Source organism: Capricornis sumatraensis, chromosome 3, assembly GCF_032405125.1.
Source record: "Capricornis sumatraensis isolate serow.1 chromosome 3, serow.2, whole genome shotgun sequence".
Taxonomy (NCBI): domain Eukaryota; kingdom Metazoa; phylum Chordata; class Mammalia; order Artiodactyla; family Bovidae; genus Capricornis; species Capricornis sumatraensis.
This window is the reverse complement of record NC_091071.1, coordinates 129,330,372-129,355,172: the sequence shown is the minus strand read 5'-3', so window position 1 is coordinate 129,355,172 and position 24,801 is coordinate 129,330,372. Positions and strand designations below refer to the sequence as shown.

General features: G+C 40.3%; 1 protein-coding gene across 1 annotated transcript in view; it reads left to right on the top strand.

Moving 5' to 3' along the window:
* Nucleotides 1–24,801, top strand: part of HECW2 (HECT, C2 and WW domain containing E3 ubiquitin protein ligase 2) — a 257,351-nt gene that overhangs the window by 73,406 nt on the left and 159,144 nt on the right. Inside the window, exon 2 of the mRNA XM_068967790.1 lies at nucleotides 20,312–20,419. Coding sequence (XP_068823891.1) covers nucleotides 20,312–20,419 — 108 coding nt within the window. The remainder of the gene's footprint in view (nucleotides 1–20,311; nucleotides 20,420–24,801) is intronic.

The following is a 24,801-nucleotide window of genomic DNA, read 5'->3' as shown; positions in this document are numbered from 1 at the left end:
AAGTGAAATCCAGACTCTTTACTGTGGTCTAGATAGATGGTGTGGCATAACATTGAGAAGTGTGGCTTCTGGAGCAAGACAGCCTGGGTTCATGCTGCACGTACTAGTTTTGGGATTTGTAGTGCATTTCTTAACTTTGTGCCTTCAGTTCAGTTCAGTCGCTCAGTCGTGTCCGACTCTTTGTGATCCCATGAATTGCAGCACGCCAGGCCTCCCTGTCCATCACCATCTCCTGGAGTTCACTCAGACTCACGTCCATCGAGTCCGTGATGCCATCCAGCCATCTCATCCTCTGTCGTCCCCTTCTCCTCCTGCCCCCAATCTCTCCCAGCATCAGAGTCTTTTCCAATGAGGCAACTCTTCACATGAGGTGGCCAAAGTACTGGAGCTTCAGCTTTAGCATCATTCCTTCCAAAGAAATCCCAGGGTTGATCTCCTTTAGAATGGACTGGTTGGATCTCCTTGCAGTCCAAGGGACTCTCAAGAGTCTTTTCCAATACCACAATTCAAAAGCATCAATTCTTCGGCGCTCAACCTTCTTCGCAGTCCAACTCTCACATCCATAGATGACCACAGGAAAAACCATAGCCTTGACTAGGCAGACCTTAGTCAGCAAAGTAATGTCTCTGCTTTTGAATATACTGTCTAGGTTGGTCATAAATTTTCTTCCAAAGACTAAGCATCTTTTAATTTCATGGCTGCAGTCACCATCTGCAGTGATTTTGGAGCCCCAAAAAATAAAGTCTGACACTGTTTCCACTGTTTCTCCATCTATTCCCCATGAAGTGATGGGACCAGATGCCATGATCTTCATTTTCTGAATGTTGAGCTTTAAGCCAACTTTTTCACCCTCCTCTTTCACTTTCATCAAGAGGCTTTTTAGCTCCTCTTCACTTTCTGCCATAAGGGTGGTGTCATCTGCATATCTGAGGTTATTAATATTTCTCCCAGCAATCTTGATTCGAGCTTGTGTTTCTTCCAGTCCAGCATTTCTCATGATGTACTCTGCATAGAAGTTAAATAAGCAGGGTGACAATATACAGCCTTGACGTACTCCTTTTCCTATTTGGAACCAGTCTGTTGTTCCATGTCCAGTTCTAACTGTTGCTTCCTGACCTGCATACAGATTTCTCAAGAGGCAGGTTAGGTGGTCTGGTATTCCCATCTCTCTCAGAATTTTCCACAGTTTATTGTGATCCACACAGTCAAAGGCTTTGGCATAGTCAATAAAGCAGAAATAGATGTTTTTCTGGAACTCTCTTGCTTTTTCCATGATCCAGCGGATGCTGGCAATTTGATCTCTGGTTCCTCTGCCTTTTCTAAAACCAGCTTGAACATCAGGGAGTTCATAGTTCATGTATTGCTGAAGCCTGGCTTGGAGAATTTTGAGCATTACTTTACTAGCATGTGAGATGAGTGCAATTGTGCGGTAGTTTGAGCATTCTTTGGCATTGCCTTTCTTTGGGATTGGAATGAAAACTGACCTTTTCCAGTTCTGTGGCCACTGCTGAGTTTTCCAAATTTGCTGGCATATTGAGTGCAGCACTTTCACAGCATCATCTTTCAGGATTTGAAAGAGCTCAACTGGAATTCCATCACCTCCACTAGCTTTGTTTGTAGTGATGCTTTCTAAAGCCCACTTGACTTCACATTCCAAGATGTCTGGCTCTAGATTAGTGATCACATCATCATGATTATCTGGGTCGTGAAGATCTTTTTTGTACAGTTCTTCCATGTATTCTTGCCACCTCTTCTTAATATCTTCTGCTTCTGTTAGGTCCAGACCATTTCTGTCCTTTATCGAGCCCATCTTTGCATGAAATATTCCCTTGGTATCTCTAATTTTCTTGAAGAGATCTCTAGTCTTTCCCATTCTGTTGTTTTCCTCTATTTCTTTGCATTGATCACTGAAGAAGGCTTTCTTATCTCTTCTTGCTATTCTTTGGAACTCTGCATTCAGATGTTTATATCTCCTTTTCTCCTTTGCTTTTCACCTCTCTTCTTTTCACAGCTATTTGTAAGGCCTCCCCAGACAGCCATTTTGCTTTTTTGCATTTCTTTTCCATCGGGATGGTTTTGATCCCTGTCTCCCGTACAATGTCATGAACCTCATTCCATAGTTCATCAGGCAGTCTATCCATCAGATCTAGACCCTTAAATCTATTTCTCACTTCCACTATATAATCATAAGGGATTTGATTCCTGAGTTTCCCTATTGTTAAAAATCTCATAATAATACCTCAAAGGATTGTTAGAGGTTGCAATGAGTTAATAAGGCAACACAGTAGAACAGTGCCCAGTGCAAGGTAAGCTCTCTAGTGTTTATTACTGTTCATGTCTGCAAGCTGGCCCTGCCTACCTCTCCTACTCTCTGCCTCATCATTCATTCTGCATCACTTTATTGTTCCTGGGAACAGGGAGGGCTTGTCTTGTTTCAGGGTGCTTGGATTTTCCTTTGTTGCAAATCTCCCAGATGAAAACATTCTCACTTCATTCATGGCCCTGTTCAAATGTTTCCCTCAACAGCTTATGGAAAATAGTATTCTTCCACCAACCTCACTCCCCTCCTGCTCCCTGGCTGTATTTCTTTAAGTCATGTTACCACCACCTGACTTCACATTATATCTACTACACTACCTGGCATGCACATTATTTTGTGTTTGATTATTCATCTCTTTCCCCACTGGACCAGTCTCCACAAGGACAGGGACTTTGACTCTCCTATTCCCCCTCAAATCCCTGTCACTTAGAATACAGCCTGCCAGAAAGGGTTTGCTCAGTAGATATCAGTTCAGTTCAGTAGCTCAGTCATGTCCAACTCTTTGCAGCCCCATCAACCACAGCACACCAGGCTTTCCGGTCCATCACCAACTCCCGGAGTCCACCCAAACCCATGTCCATTGAGTCAGTGATGCCATCCAACCATCTCATCCTCTGTTGTCCCCTTCTCCTCTGGCCCTCAATGTTTCCCAGCATCAGGGTCTTTTCAAATGAGTCAGCTTTCCGCACCAGGTGGCCAAAGTATTGGAGTCTCAGCTTCAACATCAGTCCTTCCAATGAACACCCAGGACTGATCTTTAGGATGGACTTGTTGGATCTCCTTGCAGTCCAGGGGACTCTCCAGAGTCTTCTCCAAAACCACAGTTCAAAAGCATTAATTCTTTAGCGCTCAGCTTTCTTTCAGTAAATATGTGTTGAATTAATTTTGAATTTCATTTCCACCATCACTTCTGTAATTGTTTTCTTTCTGTTTTTAGACCTTAAAGTCTCCCTTCTAACTTTTGTTAGCCTGTCATCATCTTGCCTCTAATTACGGACCTTTAGAAAAATATAATTTACCTACTGTTTCTCATGAAAGTTCTTTAATAATAGGAAGTCTTGCTTTAACCTGTCAGCTTTAGTACCAGGAAGGGGATTGTGGTATTTCAGTATCATTGTTACATAATATTCCTAAAGTGGATCTTGTGCCAAGGTGTTTACCAAGATACCATATGCTGACCATGCTTGACCCTTTAGAGGAGTTTAGGCTTACATTCTCATTGTAAAAGTATAATTGCTGCAGGAAATATAGCCACGCAAACTGTTGGGGAAAATTATGTACTGACAGCAGTGTATACTTCATTTTTAAGTCTCAAATTTACAGAGTGCCTAAAGTGAAAGTGAAGTGAAAGTAAAGTCGCTCAGTTGTGTCCAACTCTTCATGACCCCGTGGACTGTAGCCCACCAGGCTCCTCCGTCCATGGGATTCTCCAGGCAAGAATACTGGAGTGGGTTGCCATTTCCTTCTCCAGGGAATCTTCCTGACCCAGGGATCGAACCCAGTTCTCCCACATTGCAGGCAGATGCTTTAACCTCTGAGCCACTAGGGAAGCCCCACAGAGTGCCTAATTCCTGCTTATATTTCTAACATGAAATTGACTAAAACCATTACAAATTGCATATTCTTTTTTAACAATGATATTTATTATAAATTTTTATAATAGCCAAATAAAATAGAGTATTTTATGTAAGTGAAAGAGGAGAGTGAAAAAGTTGGCTTAAAATTCAACATTCAGAAAACGAAGATCATGGCATCCGGTCCCATCACTTCATGGGGAATAGATGGAGAAACAGTGGAAACAGTGTCTAACTTTATTTTTGGGGGCTCCAAAATCACCGCAGATGGTGACTGCAGCCATGAAATTAAAAGACGCTTACTTCCTTGGAAGAAAAGTTATGACCAACCTAGATAGCATATTGAAAAGCAGAGACATTACTTTGCTGACTAAGGTCCGTCTAGTCAAGGCTATGGTTTTTCCTGTGGTCATGTATGGATGTGAGAGTTGGACTGTGAAGAAGGCTGAGCACCGAAGAATTGATGCTTTGAACTGTGGTGTTGGAGAAGACTCTTGAGAGTCCCTTGGACTGCAAGGAGATCCAACCAGTCCATTCTGAAGGAGATCAACCCTGGGATTTCTTTGGAAAAAATGATGCTGAAGCTGAAACTCCAGTACTTTGGGCACCTCATGCGAAGAGTTGACTCACTGGAAAAGACTCTGATGCTGGAAGGGATTGAGGGCAGGAGGAGAAGGGGACGACAGAGGATGAGATAGCTGGATGGCATCACGGACTCGATGGACATGAGTCTGAGTGAACTCTGGGAGTTGGTGATGGACAGGGAGGCCTGGCGTGCTGCAATTCATGGGGTCTCAAAGAGTCGGACACGGCTGAGCGACTGAACTGAACTGAACTGAACTGAAACTTTTAGTGCTTTTTTTCATTTGATATATTATCAAGGAATTTGAGTTTCCTATAGGAAAAGATTCAGCTGAGGAAAAAGATAAATTTTAATTTAGAAATGCTCTGAAAGTCTTCATCAGGAAAAATCTTGTTTGATATGTTTCAAAGACCTTTGCAAGAAATTGATCATGTGTTCTGAGAAAAGCTAATTCATCTTTTTGTGCATTGGTGTGACAGACTGTAAGATATAATCAGAGTTGAATGTCAACTAGGCGTATCAGTGTGATTGAATTAATACAAAATTATTGTTATAAAGATTGAGAGTTTAAGTAAATTGACCTTGTTAAGTTGGTGTAATAGAACTTAGCAATATTGTCCTTGATTTTCTCTATTTTGGAAAAGACAGAGATCACTTTAAAAAAGGTTTTATGCATCCCTTGCTGAGAATTTTATTTCCTCCTTTGTATATTTTAACAGTATAATACTGATATTCACTTAATGCTATATCATCATAATTAAAAGAATATATGAAGACATCTCATATTTAACTAAATATGAGCACCTACTATGTGCCAGATATTGTTCCAGTTACTTAATATGCATCAGTGTACAGAATAGACAAAAGTTCTTGACCTCTTGGGGTTTACCTCTGGAGAAAAAGACAATATACAAATATATAGATTATATAGTGTGTTAGATAGTGATAGGGTTTTGGAAAGGAAATTGAGTATGGTAAGATACTCCAGGAATGCTAGAGGCAGTCAGGGTAGATTTCATTGAGATGGTTATGTGCAAGCAAAAAAAAAAAAAAAGATTTAAGGAGAGGACTGATCCATGTGGATATATGGGGGGAAAGTTTCAGACAAATAGATCCTGAGGCAGAATCCTGAACAGAACTTCGAGGATGCTGTAGAGGAGGAAAACAACTTTCCTCTATTCTCTTAGGTTTGGCTACCAGGCCTGCAGATTAGACTGACAGAAGACAGATTAAGAGGAAAAAGGATATACAAATTTTAATAACTGCTAAAATTTTTATTTCTACTTACATGAAGCCTTCTTGTATATGAAGACCAGAAAGAGTGATTGAACTTGGGCTTATATGCTACTTTAACAAAGGACAATAAATTGTGGAGAAGTAACTAGACTGAGCGACTTCACTTTCACTTTTCACTTTCATGCTTTGGAGAAGGAAATGGCAACACACTCCAGAATTCTTGCCTGGAGAATCCCAGGGAAGGGGGAGCCTGGTGGGCTGCCGTCTATGGGGTCGCATAGAGTCGGACACAACTGAAGCGACTTAGCAGCAGCAGCAGCAACTAGACAGAGACTAGGGGTTGGCTTTTAAGGGTGGTAAATTGTGGGAAGGTAAATATATGGGGGGAACTACTGGAAGATAAGGGTGTCTTCCAGTAGTATTTTTTAGGAAGGCTTGTTATGCAGACTGAAGCTAGTTCCTTCTCTTTCGGTTAGTAGTGATTGAGTTATTTTATTCTTTCTAGTATGGAAGAGGGAGACTTTAGAGATGAAAATGTGGGTCTTGCTTTTAGATTTAAAGAAGAGAGCAGAAAACTAATTACTTTCAGCTCAAAGTGGCCTATTTTGGCATGGTGTGCTCGGATCCCCTTCACTATCAGGGAGTCCATTGTGGCTGGAGTGGATAGGGTGGGTACAGGGGCAGAGTAGGGAAAGATGAACTCAGAGCTGTAATTTTTTGAGGGGTGGAGACTGGGGCTGCCATTACCTGTAGGACACTGTTCACCTCTGTAAAAACTTTGAATTTTACTCTGAAAGAAATAGGGATCCTTTTTTCACATGTAGACATTATGCAGGCATGCGTGTCTGACTCTTTGCGATCCCATGGACTGTAGCCCGCCAGGCTACCCTGTCCATGGGATTCTCAAGGCAAGAATACTGGAGTGGGTTGCCATTTCCTTCTCCAGGGGATCGTCCTCACCCAGGGATTGAACCTGTGTCTCCTGTGTGTCCTGCATTGGAAGGTGAGTCTTTAACCACTGCGCCACCTGGGATGCCTGTGTTTAAAATGAATTCTTCTATAAACCCTCTCTGACTGAAACTCTTGGGAGGTATTTACTGAAATGAGTCCAAATATTTCTTCTCACTGATCTGTTGGTGATTCCCTCACTCCTTCCTTGTCAAAATGAGGGTTTAACTGACTAGTTTAGGATCAGGTATTTTATACAGGATGTTGCTTAGCAGGGCCTCCAGCCTCTGCCCAGCATGTATGGAGGTCTGAATGTTGAGGAGACCTCAGGGGTATGGTTTAGGACTTGGTTATAAATTATGTCACCCAGCATGGATCTACTGAAACATGTAATTTGGATTGAGCTCTACCACTCCTGGTGAGGCCTCCTGTAGAGACAAAAGTAACACACCTCTCTCATTCTGTGGGTGTGTATGGCATTGAATCAGTATATGCACCCCACTCCACTCCCCCATCCCCATGCCAAATGCTCCCTTGTTTCCTTGCAGGCAGTGAGACATGGACTTCAGTGCAAACATCCCCAAGGGCAGACCTTTCCCTCTTGCAAGCGTATCTTCTCAGCCCCTGTTGCTTTTTCTGTCCTGTAATGTGCTACTGTCTTTTTCTCTCATCTCCAGCACATTATAATCAGCAAAACTTTCTGGTCTCTCTAAGAAAAATGCCATTCAAGTGGTTCCAAAGCCATAGTCACCAGTGGGGACATTCTCATTTGATAACATGGTATCATCATTGCAATCTCTAAATATGTCTGATATACACACTCTTTTTTATTTTTTCCCCCCTCAGAGAGGGTGTTAGTATACAGAATTGGGAAATCTAGCAACATCAGATTAAAAACAAATGTAAAGTGTGCCGATTCATGAAGCAGTTTGTTAGGGAATTCTCATAGCACTTAATAAGATTGGTGCTCTCTTTGGTACCATCAGTGGTAGAGTCACCCCTTCCCTGCAGTTTAGTTCAAATCTCAGTCATTATCAGAGTTTTCCTCTCACATAACTTGCCTACCAATTGCAGGTAAATCTGTAGAGTTTTAACAGTCACACAGGCCCTGTGAAGCTGTGTTTTTGCCCAGGTCTAGAATGGTCATTTTGTTTCAAGTTATATTAATAGCTTAGGATTGCTTTCTAAATCCCAAATCCTTCACAAGGCATCTAATTTCTGAGTGTAGCTAGAATAAATTGAGGCTCCTTTATGATCTTATCTCAGGATGTAGGGATATTCAATTTGTATCCTAAAGTAATTTTACATCAATTTAGATGTTTATGACATTTTATGAGAAAATATAGGGAGCAATTGCTTTAGAGCAAAAGAAAACTTGTAAGCATCATTTTTCATCTCTGGCACAGTCTCTCACATGGCATCTTTCTCACAAAATTTCTCATCTTTTTTCAATCCCCCTAGATTGGCTGATAGAAGTGTGAGGACTTTGAATACTTTTTTTGTTCCTGTTTTATCTCCAGTACTATATGGAGGTTTTAGAAATATTAATATAGACATAGAAACATTTTAAAATCCAAATTATATTTGGATATGTTTGATATGTCTGGTCATATCGCCTATATATATTTTTATTATCTTCAAAACCTATTCATAGCACATTTTCTAGAATCCAAAAATCATACAGAAAAAATTAATCTTTAAAATATTACTTTCACACTGATCTCTCTGTGTGAAATATTATGGGGAAGGAAGAGTTTGGTGCATAAAAGACTTTATGCTTATGTTATTTTAGGTCTTAGTGGCATTTTAAAAGAATTTATTTTTTAAAATTAATCTTTACAATCATATAGTAATTTAATATAATTAACCTTCCTTTCCAAGGAAGAAAAGGAGAAATGGATTGAAATACCTTAATGACTGGCTTAAATGTGTAGATCTCCAAAAGTACAGCTCCATATTCATCTCCCAAAGACATTTCAAACTTGAGAGACCAGCCCCATATTCATTATACACAGTCACAGGGAATGCTGATCATTCCTCTTTGGTTCTTCTTTAATACTTTGTAAAGTATGCACATCTCTATCCTAGCAGTTTTAGTATTGCATTGTACCTTACATGCCAGTCTTTTCCTACTACACTGCCATCTCCTTATGGCAGGAGATGGGGTGTTGGCTTTCATAGTAGTTGGTCAGTAAAAACCATTCAAGTGAAGGAAGGAAAGAAAAGAGGAAGGAATAACCTGAGAAATGAGAGGGAAGTGATTAATGAGATGTGCATGGCAGATGTGATTGCTCAGTTTCCCTGGAGATTACCATGGAACAAGTTTTTTCCACGTGAGGTATTTTCGTAGTACCGTATCAGAAACAACTGAATGAGGTGTTTACTAAAATTCAGATTCCTGAAACCTGACTCAAACCTACTAACTAGAAATCTGTGTTTTGGAGGATCCCAGGGTATTCATTGTGAGCAATGGAGTTAGGCAATCATTGTCCTGGAGGATCAGTTAGCTAAAGGGAAAGGTGCAGGCATGCTCAGTCATGTCCAACTCTTTGCAACCCCATGGACTGTAGCCTGCCAGACTTCTCTGTCCACGGCGTTTTCCAGGCAAGAATACTGGAGTGGGTTACCACTTCCTTCTTTGGGGATCTTCCCAACCCAGGGCTTGAACCCACGTCGCCCATGGCTCCTGCATTGGCAGGTGGATTCTTTACCACTGAGCCACTTGGGAAGCAAATGTGTAGGAGATGTTGGTAAATCAGCTTATATAGAGATTTTGTTTAAGACAAGGTAAAATCATGTGTTTTCATTAAGGGAAAGAGACTGTATCTCATCTAATTAACACAATCTGAGAATGTTCTCTGAGCTACTGTACTCTATAAGTAATAAAAAAGAGAATTAGTTTTGTGTTGTGTAATCATATACGCCTGCTCCTTTATTCCTGGGCCCAAATACTTTGTTTTTCCCCTGGAGAAACAGACTTAACATAAGTAGTTCTAGTATTAAAAACAAAATTAATAGGAGTAGCCCTAAAGAGTACAGCTGATCTTTGAACAACATGGGTTTCAATTACTTAGGTCTACTAATACTTGATTTGTTTTCAGTATAAATACTGCAGTTCTACACGATCCATGGATGGTTGAATCTGTGGATGTGAAACTACCTGTGGATAAGGAGGAATCCATTGAATATGCAGAGAGCTGACTACAGGTTGAGTTTTGACTGCAGAGAGGGGCAGTTTGCCTAACCCCTGCTTTTGTTGTAGTTCCAGTTCAGTCGCTCAGTTGTGTCCGACTCTTTGTGACCCCATGAACTGCAGCACACCAGACCTCCCTGTCCATCACCAACTCCCGGAGTTCACCCAAACCCATGTCCATTGAGTCGGTGATGCCATCCTACCATCTCATCCTCTGTCGTCCCCTTCTCCTGCCCTCAATCTTTCCCAGCATCAGGGTCTTCTCTAATGAGTCAGCTCTTCACATCAGGTGGCCAAAGTTTTGGAGTTTCAGCTTCAGCATCAGTCCTTCCAATGAATATTCAGGACTGATTTCCTTTAGGATGGACTGGTTGGATCTCCTTGCAATCCAAGGGACTCTTAAGAGTCTTCTCCAACACCACAGTTCAAAACCGTCAATTCTTCGGCACTCAGCTTTCTTCACAGTCCAACTCTCACATTCATACATAACCACTGGAAAAACCATAGCCTTGACTAGATGGGCCTTTGTTGGCAAAGTAATGTCTCTGCTTTTCAATGTGCTGTCTAGGTTGGTCATAAATTTCCTTCCAAGGAGTAAGTGTCTTTTAATTTCATGGCTGCAGTCACCATCTACAGTGATTTTGGAGCCCCCTAAAATAAAGTCAGCCACTGTTTCCACTGTTTCCCCATCTCTTTGTCATGAAGTGATGGGACCAGATGCCATGATCTTAGTTTTCTGAATGTTGAGTTTTAAGCCAGCTTTTTCACTCTCCTCTTTCACTTTCATCAAGAGGCTCTTTAGTTCTTCAGTTTCTGCCATAAGGGTGGTGTCATCTGTATATCTGAGCTTATTGATATTCTCCTGGCAATCTTGATTCCAGCCTGTGCTTCCTCCAGGCCAGCGTTTCTCATGATGTACTCTGCATGTAAGTTAAATAAGCAGGGTGACAATATACAGCCTTGACGTACTCCTTTAGAACAAGTCTGTTGTTCCATGTCCAATTCTAACTGTTGCTTCCTCACCTGCATACAGGTTTCTCAAGAGGCAGGTCAGGTGGTCTGGTATTCCCATCTCTTTCAGAATTTTCCACAGTTTATTGTGATCCACACAGTCAAAAGCTTTGGCATAGTCAATAAAGCAGAAATAAATGTTTTTCTGGAACTCTTTCTGGCAATTTGATCTCTGGCTCTTCCTTTGTTGAAGGGCTAACTGTAATTTTAAAAAACACTAAGTGAAATCAGTTGGGAAAGTATCATGGATTGCTAAAATAAGGCAAGAATAAATATTTTCAAGAGTTTTCTTGAATATGATCCCACAATATTCACAAAGAGATATGAAAATTTTATTAGAAGGATTTTAGGGCTTTTGGGGTGTGCACTATGCCTTTATATTTAGAGAAAATGTACTACCAACTAGATTTATAAGATAACAAAGAATATATAAGAGCTGTGAGTGGACAAGCTTTATATAAACTCTGCCAAACAAAATTACATTTAGAGAAGATATTTAGGTACATGCATTAAACATATCCAATGTTTAATGTTTAATGTTTTTATGATTATATTCCAGCTAGAAAGTTACCTAAATATATAGAATATACACTCCAAGAATATAAACTCCATTGTAATTGTAATAGACACTTTAATCTTGGTAGCAAGGGAAATAAGAATGAAATGAGAAAAGCAGCAAGGAACGCAGTGGTCAAGGAGCAAAAGCAGGAAAATACACCTCATGGAGGCTGATGTGTTTCTAGGTTAGGAGGAATAATCTAATGGTCAAAGTGAGAGAAGGTGCTGATAGAAGTGTTTAAGTCAAGGGCACCGCCATTATTGCCTAGAACTCTGGGCAAGAAGCCAAGCAATAGATATGGGTACCAGAAAAGATGGCAGTAGGGAGATGGAGAAACCAGGGAGATTGAGCCTCATATTGTCCATGTTCTGGATGTCATAGAACAGATGATACCTTGCTCTAAGTCATAGGGTAGAAATTAGAGGATATGAGGACAGATATCCTCAGATATCCTCAGATATCTGTGGGACAGATCGGCACAGTTCTTAAGAGAAATGGGGAAGGGAAGTGGCCAAGCAAAACCAAAACAATTGATAATTGACTTTAAAGAGCAATGACATTTATTTGATCTATCAGAATCTTTGTTGAATTAATGAAAGAAATAGATGCATATATTATGTGTATATGATACATCTAAGAAATTTAGAACCCTTTCTTTGGTATAGTATTTTATACTCAATTATTTTTCTTCTTTGGAGTAGGGGCATTTAAGAAAGATTCAATTGCCTAAAATAGATGTTAAATGAGGGTAAAGAAAAACAAGTTACACAATCTGGGAAAAAATATTCTGTCCTCAGATATCCATGAAAAGTAGATCTGAGCAGAGAAACACAGTCACTAAGAAGATGTTCTTTGGCTAGATGAGAATGGATTGCAGTCTAATTGAAGGTGTTTACCTAGTTTAAAAAGTTTTAGTCTGAAGGACAAATTAAAATCAGTGTTCTTGAAACAAAGACAAAGGATGAGTCATTCTATTTAGTTTTTAGAATGGTGCCGCCAAGGCTGGCCAGAGCTCTGCTGTCTTGTGGCAGAGGGAGCTGGAGCCGTGGAGGTAAAATCCTGTGACCCTACTCTGTGACCCTACACTGGCTTATTTCTAGGAGTTTTATATCTTTAGTTAAGAGTAACTGTCACTGTATGACAAGAGTGCTACTATCTGTCAGGGATGATTAATTATCAGAAGTATAATCTCATCAGAGAAAAATTTCCATGTAGGATAGCCAGAATATTAACCAACTTGGGTAACTTCTGCGTGACAGACACTGTGTGTGGTGGGGAATAAGACCTTCCCCATGAAGGTTTACAGGATTGTTTCTCACTGTAACATTTGGGGCTTAAAAAAAAAAGAGCAGACCCATCAAGCATCTGCTCTGGGCCTTTTCTTCCTAATTCTGATTCATTTCTCATCATATATGGGATGTTTGAATTCCTTATGAGTCTGAATGATCACGGTACATTTTCAACATCTTGCTTCCAGAGACTGGCCTTTATTTCTTTAAATATCATAAATTTAACCAAATGGAGTTGTCCACATTGCCTATAAACCAATGATAGGAGCTAAAGTCAGAGATATTTGGTTTATGCTAACCCCATGAGCTGGTAGGTGATTTGAACACCTTACTCTAGGTCTCTTTCTTGGTCAAGGGTCTGAGGAGGCAGCACCTGTAACTCGTTCTCCCTTATTTCTGGCTTCTGAGACCAAGGGAGGATATCACACAGTGCAGTATTTCTACCTCGACGTGAATAGTAATAGGCAAAGACAAAGTTACTAGTGGCTCTTCTTGGAACAGGAGATACTGGTACTGGTTCTCTGACACGATTCTCCTCCAGGGAACATGTAAAGGCTTGTGTCAAGCCCCAGGAACCACTTCTGTGTGGCGATGAGTCCTCTTATGATAATTCTCATCTCATTACCCCCACCCTCCCCTCTGTTTCTGCTCTTCAGCCCTCCATCTCCCTAGGGTTGATATGTCAGAAGTGTGTACTTGGTTTGGCTTAACTGATGGCTTCGGGTAAAAATGTTTAGTAATAGTAGAAGTGCCAACCCTCTTACAGTGAGGTCACACTTTAAGAAGTATAATTTTGTGAAAGTTGCATTTTGTCATTGTGATCCTAGGAAACTGACACAATAGTGTTTTCAGAAAATTTCTCATGTGTGTCGCTGTCTGGCATTTTGAACAGTGGGATGGACACCTTCTACTCCCTGGGCGTGTGTTCTGCTCCTCTCAGGGTCCAGCTTCCTGAAGCCTTCCATGTGACCAACAGCTAGCACAATACTTCTGTTTGTGAAAACATGACAGTCTCTGTTCCTATGCAAGCAACTTTGCCCATTAAAGTATGTTTTAGAGAAGAAGCTACCTTTGTTGTCTAAACTGGAGAAGTGTTGCAGTCTCAGTGATTCTGGTTCAAGTCAGGCTTAATGGGTCTAAATCACTGAATGACTTTCAGGATGGTAATTGTGTCTGTTAGGAATTGTGTTAGGCCACAAGTAACAGAAACCCAACCACGGGGGCTTAAATAACTAGGAATTTATTTTTGCCTCAGTAGCAAGACGTCTGAGGGCCATTCAGGGTTCAAAGTATCATCATGGATGTTTCTAGCTTCTTTCTCTGTCATCCTTAGCTTGTGGCTCTCATCTAAGGAGAGAGGAGGTTGGAGGGGGAGAGCAAAAAGATTATTGAGTGTCCTCTTATCAATCTTAATAATTATAGCTCCCCCATAAGTCCCACCCAGTAGAATTCAACCCGCATGCACTGGCCACATGCCACCCTTAGCTGCATTTAAGGGTAACTATTTTAACTGTGTACATTGTTACCTTTGACAGAATTGGGGTTCAGTTGACAAGGAAGAGGCTCAAGGGAGAGGCAGTGAGCAGCATCTGCCCCGAGGAGCCTCATGTCATCTTTCAAATCCAGTTTTAGGTGATACTTGAGTGCCTAATTAAAATTAAAAGCTTCTGCACAACAAAGGAAACTATAAGCAAGGTGAAAAGACAGCCTTCAGAATGGGAGAAAATAATAGCAAATGAAGCAACTGACAAAGAATTAATCTCAAAAATATACAAGCAACTCCTGCAGCTCAATTCCAGAAAAATAAGTGACCCAGTCATAAAATGGGCCAAAGAACTAAACAGACACGTCTCCAAAGAAGACATACAGATGGCTAATAAACACATGAAAAGATGCTCAACATCACTCATTATCAGAGAAATGCGAATCAAAACCACAGTGAGGTACCATTTCATGCCAATCAGAAGGCTGCTGTCCAAAAGTCTACAAGCAATAATTGCTGGAGAGAGTGTGGAGAAAAGGGAACCCTCTTACACTGTTGGTGGGAATGCAAACTAGTACAGCCACTACGGAGAACAGTATGGAGATTCCTTAAAAAACTGGAAATAGAACTGCCATATGACCCAGCAATCCCACTGCTGGGCATACACACCAAGGAAATCAGAATTGAAAGAGACACCTGTACCCCATTGTTCATCGCAGCACTGTTTATAATAGCCAGGACATGGAAGCAACCTAGATGTCCATTAGCAGAAGAATGGATAAGAAAGCTGTGGTACATATACACAATGGAGTATTGCTCAGCCATTAAAAAGAATACATTTGAATCAGTTCTAATGAGGTGGATGAAACTGGAGCAGATTATACAGAGTGCAGTAAGTCAGAAAGAAAAACACCAATACAGTATACCAACACATATATATGGAATTTAGAAAGATGGTAATGATAACCCTGTATGTGAGACAGCAAAAGAGAGACAAATGTATAGAACAGTCTTGAACTCTGGGAGAGGGCGAGGATGGGATGATTTGGGAGAATGGCATTCAAACATGTATAATATCATATGTGAAATGAATCACCAGTCCAGGTTCAATGCATGATACAGGATGCTCAGGGCTGGTGAACTGGGATGACCCAGAGGGATGGGATGGGGAGGGAGATGGGAGGGGGGTTCAGGATGGGGAACATGTGTACACCTGTGGCAGATTCATGTTGATGTATAGCAAAACCAATACAATATTATAAAGTAATTAGCCTCCAATTAAAATAAATAAATTTATATTTAAAAATATCAGTGTGATTGTATTTCTGTGATGGAATGGAATGGATTGCCTTGTGTTGTTTTTCTTAGAGGAGGTGACACTGCTTCTTGGCCTTTCACTATAAAGAATCTTTGACTTATGCTGTTTTGATTACAGAAAGCAGAAAGGACCACTCCTCCCAGACCTCTTTGACTTCTCAATGTCAGTGGACATTGAGACACTGGACATTAAAACCAGTGGACTCCAAGGGAAACCACAGACAGAAATCCCTCAGAGCTGGATTATCCGACCCCTCACGTGGACCACCTTCTGTTTCTTTTATGCTCTTAAGAATTGAGGTTTTTATTCTCAGGACTATTCCCTTGGACTTTGAACCTGTTTTCTACCTTTCCTGTTTTAGTGGATCACTGACGTCACCCTGTCTGCTTAATTCCAGCTCTCAGTTAAAGTGTATGGCCTAATCTTCCCTCCTAGGAAAGAGGTTTGGGGATGAAAATGAGGTGCATCTAACTTTAAGAGCCAGTGTCTCTGCACACACACTTGTGTACCTGTAAAACTCTGAATGGTCCCTTTGTCACATCCTTAGTTTCATTTCCTATTCCAGGACCTTAGGGCCGAGCTTCAGCCTAGTGTGAGGTGAGCAAGTTAAAGAACATGAATCCCTTCTGCCTTCATGGTGGGGCAGAGCCTGGGGCAGCCAGAGCACCCCTACTGTCAACTTATGTGGTCAATGTCTCTTTCATGTACCCCAGTGTATCCTACAAATATGACCATTTTCTTAGTGCCATGAAGTCAGAGAGCTTAGAGAGGATGCTGCTTTCAGGCCTGTTCTTTGGATCTGTCCTTTCTGTCTTTCTTCCTCTTTCCTTTTTATACGTTGTGTCAAGGTAACCCACTGCTGACCATTGTGAACAATTATCTCAGCCATCGTGCTGACTTGCTTGGTATTTCCTGAACACCATCCATGGCAAACCTGTGCTGTGTCTTGACTCAGTTTCCTAGCTTAATATCCCCTCTCTTAACCCCATCTTGATTCTCTTATGTTCTATCAGCTTAGCTCTTTATTTATTTATATATATTTTTACAAAGGACAGGAGCTCACCCAATCTCTTTTTATGTGTCATCTCATTGCTGGTTGATGAACAGTCATACTCTTTGTTCTTTGTAGATTTGTCTTTTGGCACTTTAGTGATCAAACTGGCTAAGCCCAGACATGACATTTACTTTCCACCTGCCCACTCTTCTCCCTAGTTCTCTCTTGTAAATGCAACTCATTCAGTTCAGTTCAGTTCAGTCGCTCAGTCATGTCTGACTCTTTGTGACCCCATGAATAGCAGCAGCACGCCAGACCTCCCTGTCCATCACCAACTCCCAGAGTTCACTCAAACTCATGTCCATTGAGTCAGTGATGCCATCCAGCCATCTCATCCTCTGTCATCCCCTTTTCCTCCTGCCCCCAATCCCGCCCAGCATCTGAGTCTTTTCCAATGAGGCAACTCTTCGCATGAGGTGGCCAAAGTACTGGAGTTTAGCTTTAGCATTATTCCTTCCAAAGAACACCCAGGACTGATCTCCTTTAGAATGGACTGGTTGGATCTCCTTGCAGTCCAAGGGACTCTCAAGAGTCTTCTCCAACACCACAATTTTCAAAAGCATTAATTCTTTGGTGCTCAGCCTTCTTCACAGTCCAACTCTCACATCCATACATGACTACTGGAAAAACCATAGCCTTCACTAGATGGACCTTTGTTGGCAAAGTAATGCCTCTGCTTTTGAATACGCTGTCTAGGTTGGTCATAACTTTCCTTCCAAGGAGTAAGCGTCTTTTAATTTCATGGCTGCAATCACCATCTGCAGTGATTTTGAAGCCCAATAATATAAAGTCTGATGCAAGTCGTTAAGTAAGTCATTATGAATCAGTTCATTTCAGTCACTCAGTTGTGTCCTACTCTTTGTGACCCCATGAACTGCAGCACACCAGCCTTCTCTGCCATCACCAACTCTGGAGCTCACTCATACTCACGTCCATCTAGTCGGTGATGCCATCGAAACATCTCATCCTTTGTCATCTGCTTTTCCTCCTGCTTTCAATCTTGTCCAGCATTAGAGACTTTTCCATGAGTCAGTTCTTTGTGTCAGTTGGCCAGAGTATTGGAGTTTCAGCTCCACCATCAGTCCTTCCAATGAGTATTCATGACTGATTTCCTTTAGGATTGACTGATTGGATCTCCTTGCAATCCAAGGGACTCTCAAGAGTCTCCTCCAACACCACAGTTCAGAAGTATCAGTTCTTTGGTGCTAGCTTTCTTTATAGTTCAACTCTCACATGCATACATGACTACTGGAAAAACAATAGCTTTGACTAGATGGACCTTTCTTGGAAAAGTAATGTCTCTGCTTTTTAATATGCTGTCTAGGCTGCTCATAGATTTTCTTACAAGGACCAAGCGTCTTTTAATTTCATGGCTGCAGTCACCATATTTAGTGATTTTGGAACCTAAAAAAAATTAAGTCTGTCACTGTTTCCATTGTTTCCCTATCTACTTGCCATGAAGTGATGAGACTGGATGCCATGATCTAAGTTTTCTGAATGTTGAGTTTTAAGACAGCTTTTTCACCCTCCTTTTTCACTTCTATCAAGAGGCTTTTTCATTCTTCTTTGCTTTCTGCCATAAGAGTGGTATCATCTGCATATCTGAGATTATTGGTATTTCTATTGACAATCTTGATTCCAGCTTGTGCTTCATCCAGCCCAGCGTTTCTCATGATGTACTCTGCATAGAAGTTAAATAAGCAGGGTGACAGTATACAGCCTTGATTTTCCTTTCCTGATTTGGAACCAGTCTCTTGTTCCATGACTAGTTCTAAGTGTTACTTCTTGACCTGCATACAGATTTCTCAAGAGGCAGGTCAGGTGGTCTGGTATCCCCATCTCTTTCAGAATTTTCCACAGTTTGTTGTGATCCACACAGTCAAAGGCTTTGGCATAGTCAATAAAGCAGAGGTAGATATTTTTCTGGAACTCTCTTGCTGTTTTGATGATGCAATGGATGTTGGCAATTTTATCTCTGGTTCCTCTGCTTTTTCTAAGTCCAGCTTGAATATCTGGAAGTTCAAGTTTCATGTACTTTGATGCCTGGCTTGGAGGATTTGAGCATTCCTTTGCTAGAGTGTGAGATGAGTGCAGTTGTGCAGTAGTTTGAACATTCTTTGGCCTTGCATTTCTTTGGGATTGGAATGAAAACTGACCTTTTCCAGTCCTGTGGCCACTGCTGAGCTTTCCAAATTTGCTGGCATATTGAGTGTGGCACATTCACAGCATCATCTTTCAGGATTTGAAATAGCTCAACTGGAATTCCATCACTTCCACTAGCTTTGTTCGTAGTAATGCTTCCTAAGGCCCACTTGACTTCACATTCCAGGATGTCTGGCTCTAGGTGAGTGATCGTACCATTGTGATTATCTGGGTCTTAAAGATCATTTTTGTATAGTTCTTCTGTGTATTCTTGCCACCTCTTCTTAATATCTTCTGCTTCTGTTAGGACCATAATATTTCTGTCCTTTATTGAGCCCATCTTTGCATGGAATGTTCCCTTGGTATCTCTATTGAAGAGATCTCTAGTCTTTCCCATTCTATTGTTTACCTCTATTTCTTTGCATTGATTGCTGAGGAAGGCTTTCTTATCTTTCTTGCTATTCTTTGGAACTCTGCATTCACATGGGTATAGCTTTCCTTTTCTCCTTTGCCTTTAGCTTCTTTTCTTTTCTCAGCTCTTTGTAAGGCCTCCTCAGACAACCATTTTGCCTCTTTGCATTTTTTTTCTCTTGGGGATGATCTTCATCACTGTCTCCTGTGCAATGTCATGAACCTCTGTCCATAGTTCGTTAGGCACTCTGTTATCAGATCTAATCCATTGAATCTGTTTGTCACTTCCACTGTCAAATTGTAAGGGATTTGATTTAGGTCATAACTAAATGGTCTAGTGATTTTTCCTACTTTCTTCAATTTACATTTGAATTTGGCAATAAGGAGTTCATGATCTGAGCCACTGTCAGCTCCCGGTCTTGTTTTCTCTGACTGTATAGAGCTTCTCTATCTTTGCCTGCAAAGAATATAATCAATATGATTTTGGTATTGACCATCTAGTAATGTCCACGTATAGAGTCTTCTCTTGTATTGTTGGAAGAGGGTGTTGGAAGAGGGTGTTTGTTAAGACCAGTGCGTTCTCTTAGCAAAACTCTGTTAGCCTTTGTCCTGCTTCATTCTGTACTTCAAGGCCAGATTTGCCTGTTACTCCAGGTACCTCTTGCCTGTTACTCCAGGTATCTCTTGATTTCCTGCTTTTGCATTCCAGTACTCTATAATGCACTGCTGACCCTTAGCTCCACAGGAGACACTCAAACACTCAACGACAGGTCTGGCTCCGTCTCTGTGGGGTGTCCTGGTATGCACAAGATTTTAGTTTGAGTTCTCTGAGCATTTCTATCATGTATGGGGTTTGATTCTAAATGCAGTTTCACCCCTCCTACCATTTTGCTTGGGCTTCTCCTTTGCCCTTGGATGTGGGATATATATTTTTGGTGGTATCCAACATTCTCCTGTTGGTGATTGTTCACCAGTGAGTTGTAATTTTTGAGTTCTCACAGGAGAAGATGAGCTCATGTTCTTCTACTCTGCCATCTTTAATAATCAACCATCATTAACAATAGTGTTCATTAATATTTCCCTCTTTACTTTTTTCCATTTAGTTTAGAAATCATACTACATCTTTGAGCTCAGGAAAGACAAAGAAGTTATAATTATAAGCTTAAAAAGTGTTTATTTGGTTTTTCCAGATGAGAATTCTCCAGCCAACTTCTGGGATTCTAAAAACAGGGGTGTGACTGGAACACAAAAAGGACAAATTGTATGGAGAATTGAGCCTGGGCCCTATTTCATGGAGCGTAAGTACCTAAGTGTTAAGATAAGTTTGTATTTGAACATTTCAGAAATATGCAGAAATCTATGAAGGCTTTTATGAGTTTTATTGTAAAAGTTTTTGATTCTTATTTATAAATGTATGCCATGTCACCCCAAACTGTAAAATATATTCTTTTGGGAAATATTCATTAGAGAATGTTACTATGGTTTGAAAAAAGTGTATGTATGTCTCTAGGTGTGTGTGTATAACATATAGCTGATGAATGTATGGTATATAAATTCTGTATCTTTGACAAAGGAGGCAAGAATATACAAGAGAGAAAAGACAATCTCTTTAACAAGTGGTGCTGGGAAAACTGGTCAACCACTTGTAAAAGAATGAAAGTAGAACACTTTCTAACACCATACACCAAAATAAACTCAAAATGGATTAAAGATCTAAATGTAAGACCAGAAACTATAAAACTCCTAGAGGAGAACATAGGCAAAACACTCTCCGACATAAATCACAGCAGGATCCTCTATGACCCACCTCCCAGAATACTGGAAATAAAAGCAAAAATAAACAAATGGGACCTAATTAAAATTAAAAGCTTCGGCACAACAAGGAAACTATAAGCAAGGTGAAAAAACAGCCTTCAGAATGGGAGAAAATAATAGCAAGTGAAGCAACTGATAAACAACTAACCTCCAAAATATACAAGCAACTCCCGCAGCTCAATTCCGGAAAAATAAACGACCCAATCAAAAAATGGGCCAAAGAGCTTAACAGACATATCTCCAAAGAAGACATACAGATGGCTAACAAACACATGAAAAGATGCTCAACATCACTCATTATCAGAGAAATGCAAAATAAATTCTGTGAGTATTTTAATATGGTACACATTTTATATACCCTTGTTCTTCATTTATAATTAATACTATATTACTTTCAAAGGGCAGAAAGGATAATTCAAGATTTCAGTTAATTTAAGAATTTTATTTGCCTCTAGGATACTTCACTATTATTTTTCCCAACAGAAGAATAAGTTTTGCTTTGGGGTCTTGGTCTTTCCAAGTGCAGATGAGATAATCTGGGCACATTACCATAGAGGTCATTTACTAGGGATCAGAGATTGGCTGCAAATAACCATTACCCAGTTGATTTGATGTTATATTTATTTATAAACACATCCTATATGCAGTACTTTTATATAGTTTTATATATATATACATAGACACATGTATACATATAAATGATTTACTGGTCTGTCCAAGTTAACTTCTACATATACAGAATTTATTTTTCTGCAGTAGAGAAAAAACTGAGCTCTTTAAAATGTTTCTGAGCTGTTTAACTCCATAGTAAGAATTAAGTTTTCTATATGGAATTTAATATAACAAAGAGAGAGAATATAGTACCAGAGATACTGGTACTTAAGAATGGTAGCTCAGTTCAGTTAAGTTGCTCAGTCATGTCCGACTCTTTGCAACTCCGTGGACTGCAGCACACCAGGCTTCCCTGTCCATCAACAACTCCCGGAGGATACAAAACTCATGTCCATTGCATCGGTGATGCCATCCAACCATCTCATCCTCTTCTAGCTAATACAACATGTACAAAAAAGTCTCGGAGATTCACCAAAATGTGAACAATGGTTGTATCTGAGAGGTGACATTATGGGCGATTTGTTTTTATTGCCTGTTTCTCATCTTTACTTTCTGACACTGGTCCAGCTGCTGTCTCTAAGTAATGAGAAGCATAAGTGATAAAAAGAATATGGTAAAAAATGGAATGGGAAGTAGCTGGCTTTACTTTCAATGTGATTCCTCCTTTGAAAAGATCCCTGGGTTTAAGAGGCTGATGAACTGAGAAATATTGCCAATTGAACTTCAGGGAAAGCCTTCCTGTTTGCTCTAATGCTGAAGACTTCTAGGAATGATTGCCTTTTGATGGAGTGTGCAGGACATTATGGGGCTCATGTAAACACCTGGGAAGAGGTCAGTACCACATGCTGCTGTAATTTGGAACATTATGAGTTAAAAAAAAAAAAACCCATTTACAAAATATCCCACTTGCCATGATTGATTTTCTTTCTCCATGAAGTATGAATTAGAGATTTGTAATGTCCTGGCTGATTAGGATATAGTGAGCATCTCTGTCTTGACAAATGTTTTTCTTTACATCTCACTGTTAATGTTCAGCAGAAGTGGGCTTGACGTTGAAGTTAGGAATTGGGAATGCTTTTGGTTTTCTCCTCTACTTTAGCATTTCCATGTTAATTCTTCACACAGTGAGGGTATTGTGCAGCATGATTGTGAAACTGGAAATATTCATTAATACCTTTGTAAGGACTGAGTAAAGCTGTATAAGTTAAAGTGAAAGTGAATAGGAAGTACAGAAAGATTTGGAAGTACAGAAAGTAAGAAAGTTTAATCTTCATTCATCAGAATGGGGTCTCCCCCAGGACATGTTTCTATCCCTTTGAGATCCATTCAATGTAAAAATCTCAGGTGGTATTTATATCAGTGCTTAGACGTGTAGTCCCTGTCTTTTAGACATCATTTTTTAATTTTTTTATTCCATGTCTGGCTTGAGCAGATCTAAGGGGACTTCCCAGAATAATGAAGTTTTGCGTGAATCTCTGGAGATAATGGTGTGAAATGTAAAAAAAAAAAAAAAATGGGATTGGGGAATGGGTTAACCACATCTATGTTTTCAACCTCTGATCTTGAAAACATGACGTTAAAAACTTTTGCTTTCATCTTCAGAAAGAACATTTATCTTTAGCTAATCAGAAGCCCAAGTAAAGTAAAATTCTCTGAAAATTGACTTAAGTTTGTGGGCAAACCTGGATTTGAGCACATTTAGGCTGTTTCTGAAAGTAAAGATGGCTTTTGTTTATCTGGATAAACCTCCAGAGGAGGCAGGTGACCCAGACTTACAGGGCCCACTGGGATGAATTTGAAGGACAAAGACAGGTTTAATTTTAGGTAAATGACCTTCCTAGACATTGGAGAGGAGGATCAGCTTCATGTGCACTCACTTGTCACTGTCAAAATTTCTCAAATGAGGTTATGCTCATGGAAAATGAATGGATCACCTGTGCAATGTATATTCTTAAGTTTTGACATCTAAGAGGCAAATAGATGGGAAGACAGTGGAAACAGTGTCAGACTTCATTTTTTTGTGATCCAAATCACTGCAGATGGTGATTGCAACCATGAAATTAAAAGACGCTTACTCCTTGGAAGGAAAGTTATGACCAACCTAGATAGCATATTGAAAAGCAGAGACATTACTTTGCCAACAAAGGTCCATCTAGTGAAGGCTATGGTTTTTCCAGTAGTCATGTATGGATGTGAGAGTTGGACTGTGAAGAAAGCTGAGTGCTGAAGAATTGATGCTTTTGAACTGTGATGTTGGAGAAGACTCGTGAGAGTCCCTTGGATTGCAAGGAGATCCAACCGGTCCATTCTAAAGGAGATCAGTCCTGGGTGTCCTTTGGAAGGAATGATGCTAAAGCTGAAATTCCAGTACTTTGGCCACCTCATGCGAAGATTTGACTCATTGGAAAAGACTCAGATGCTGGGAGGGATTGGGGGCAGGAGGAAAAGGGGATGACAGAGGATGAGATGGCTGGATGGCATTACCGACTTGATGAATGTGATTTTGAGTGAACTCCGGGAGTTGATGATGGACAGGGAGGCCTGGCGTGCTGCGATTCATGGGGTTGCAAAGAGTCGGCCACGACTGAGTGACTGAACTGAACTGAAGAGGTTTCAAAAATTGTCTTGGCATTTTAAAACATCTATTTTATTCTGTGTAGTCTTTCATAGACTTTGGTCATTCATTCATTCAGACCTGCTTTTTGTCCTTCCTTTATCCCTTCCATTTATTTGTTCATTATGTCCCCAGCCCTCATGAAGTATTTGGTTAAGTCCAACTTTTTGCCAGGCACCATTGAAGAACTCACTAAATCCTGGATCAGTATAAGCTTAGAAATAGTCAACTACACTGCTGTGTACTGAACTGAACTGCTTTGTGATCATTAATGATAACAGAACATTGTTATTTGTAGAAGTTATCTAATATTTTCACATATCTTATCTGTCTCAGCCCTGGGAAGTAGATAGGACTAGGAAGCTATGCAGTATGGATGCATATGGCTTGTGTAAGTGACAGCCTCACATCTGATTGGCATTAAAGTTTGAAACAGAACCTTTGTGGGTGGCTTTTTCATGGGTGAGGGGAAAGGGGAGAGCCTCTTTATTTGTATTGTCGGAGCCCCTGCGATAACTTTCTCCTTTGCTAAGTCTTTTCAACCAACATCAGAAGGGCCTCTTCACCCCTTAGAGAGATTTTGGCTCTTTTCATGCTCTACGAGCATACTTTATGTTTTAGTTCCAGTGACTTTTCTCA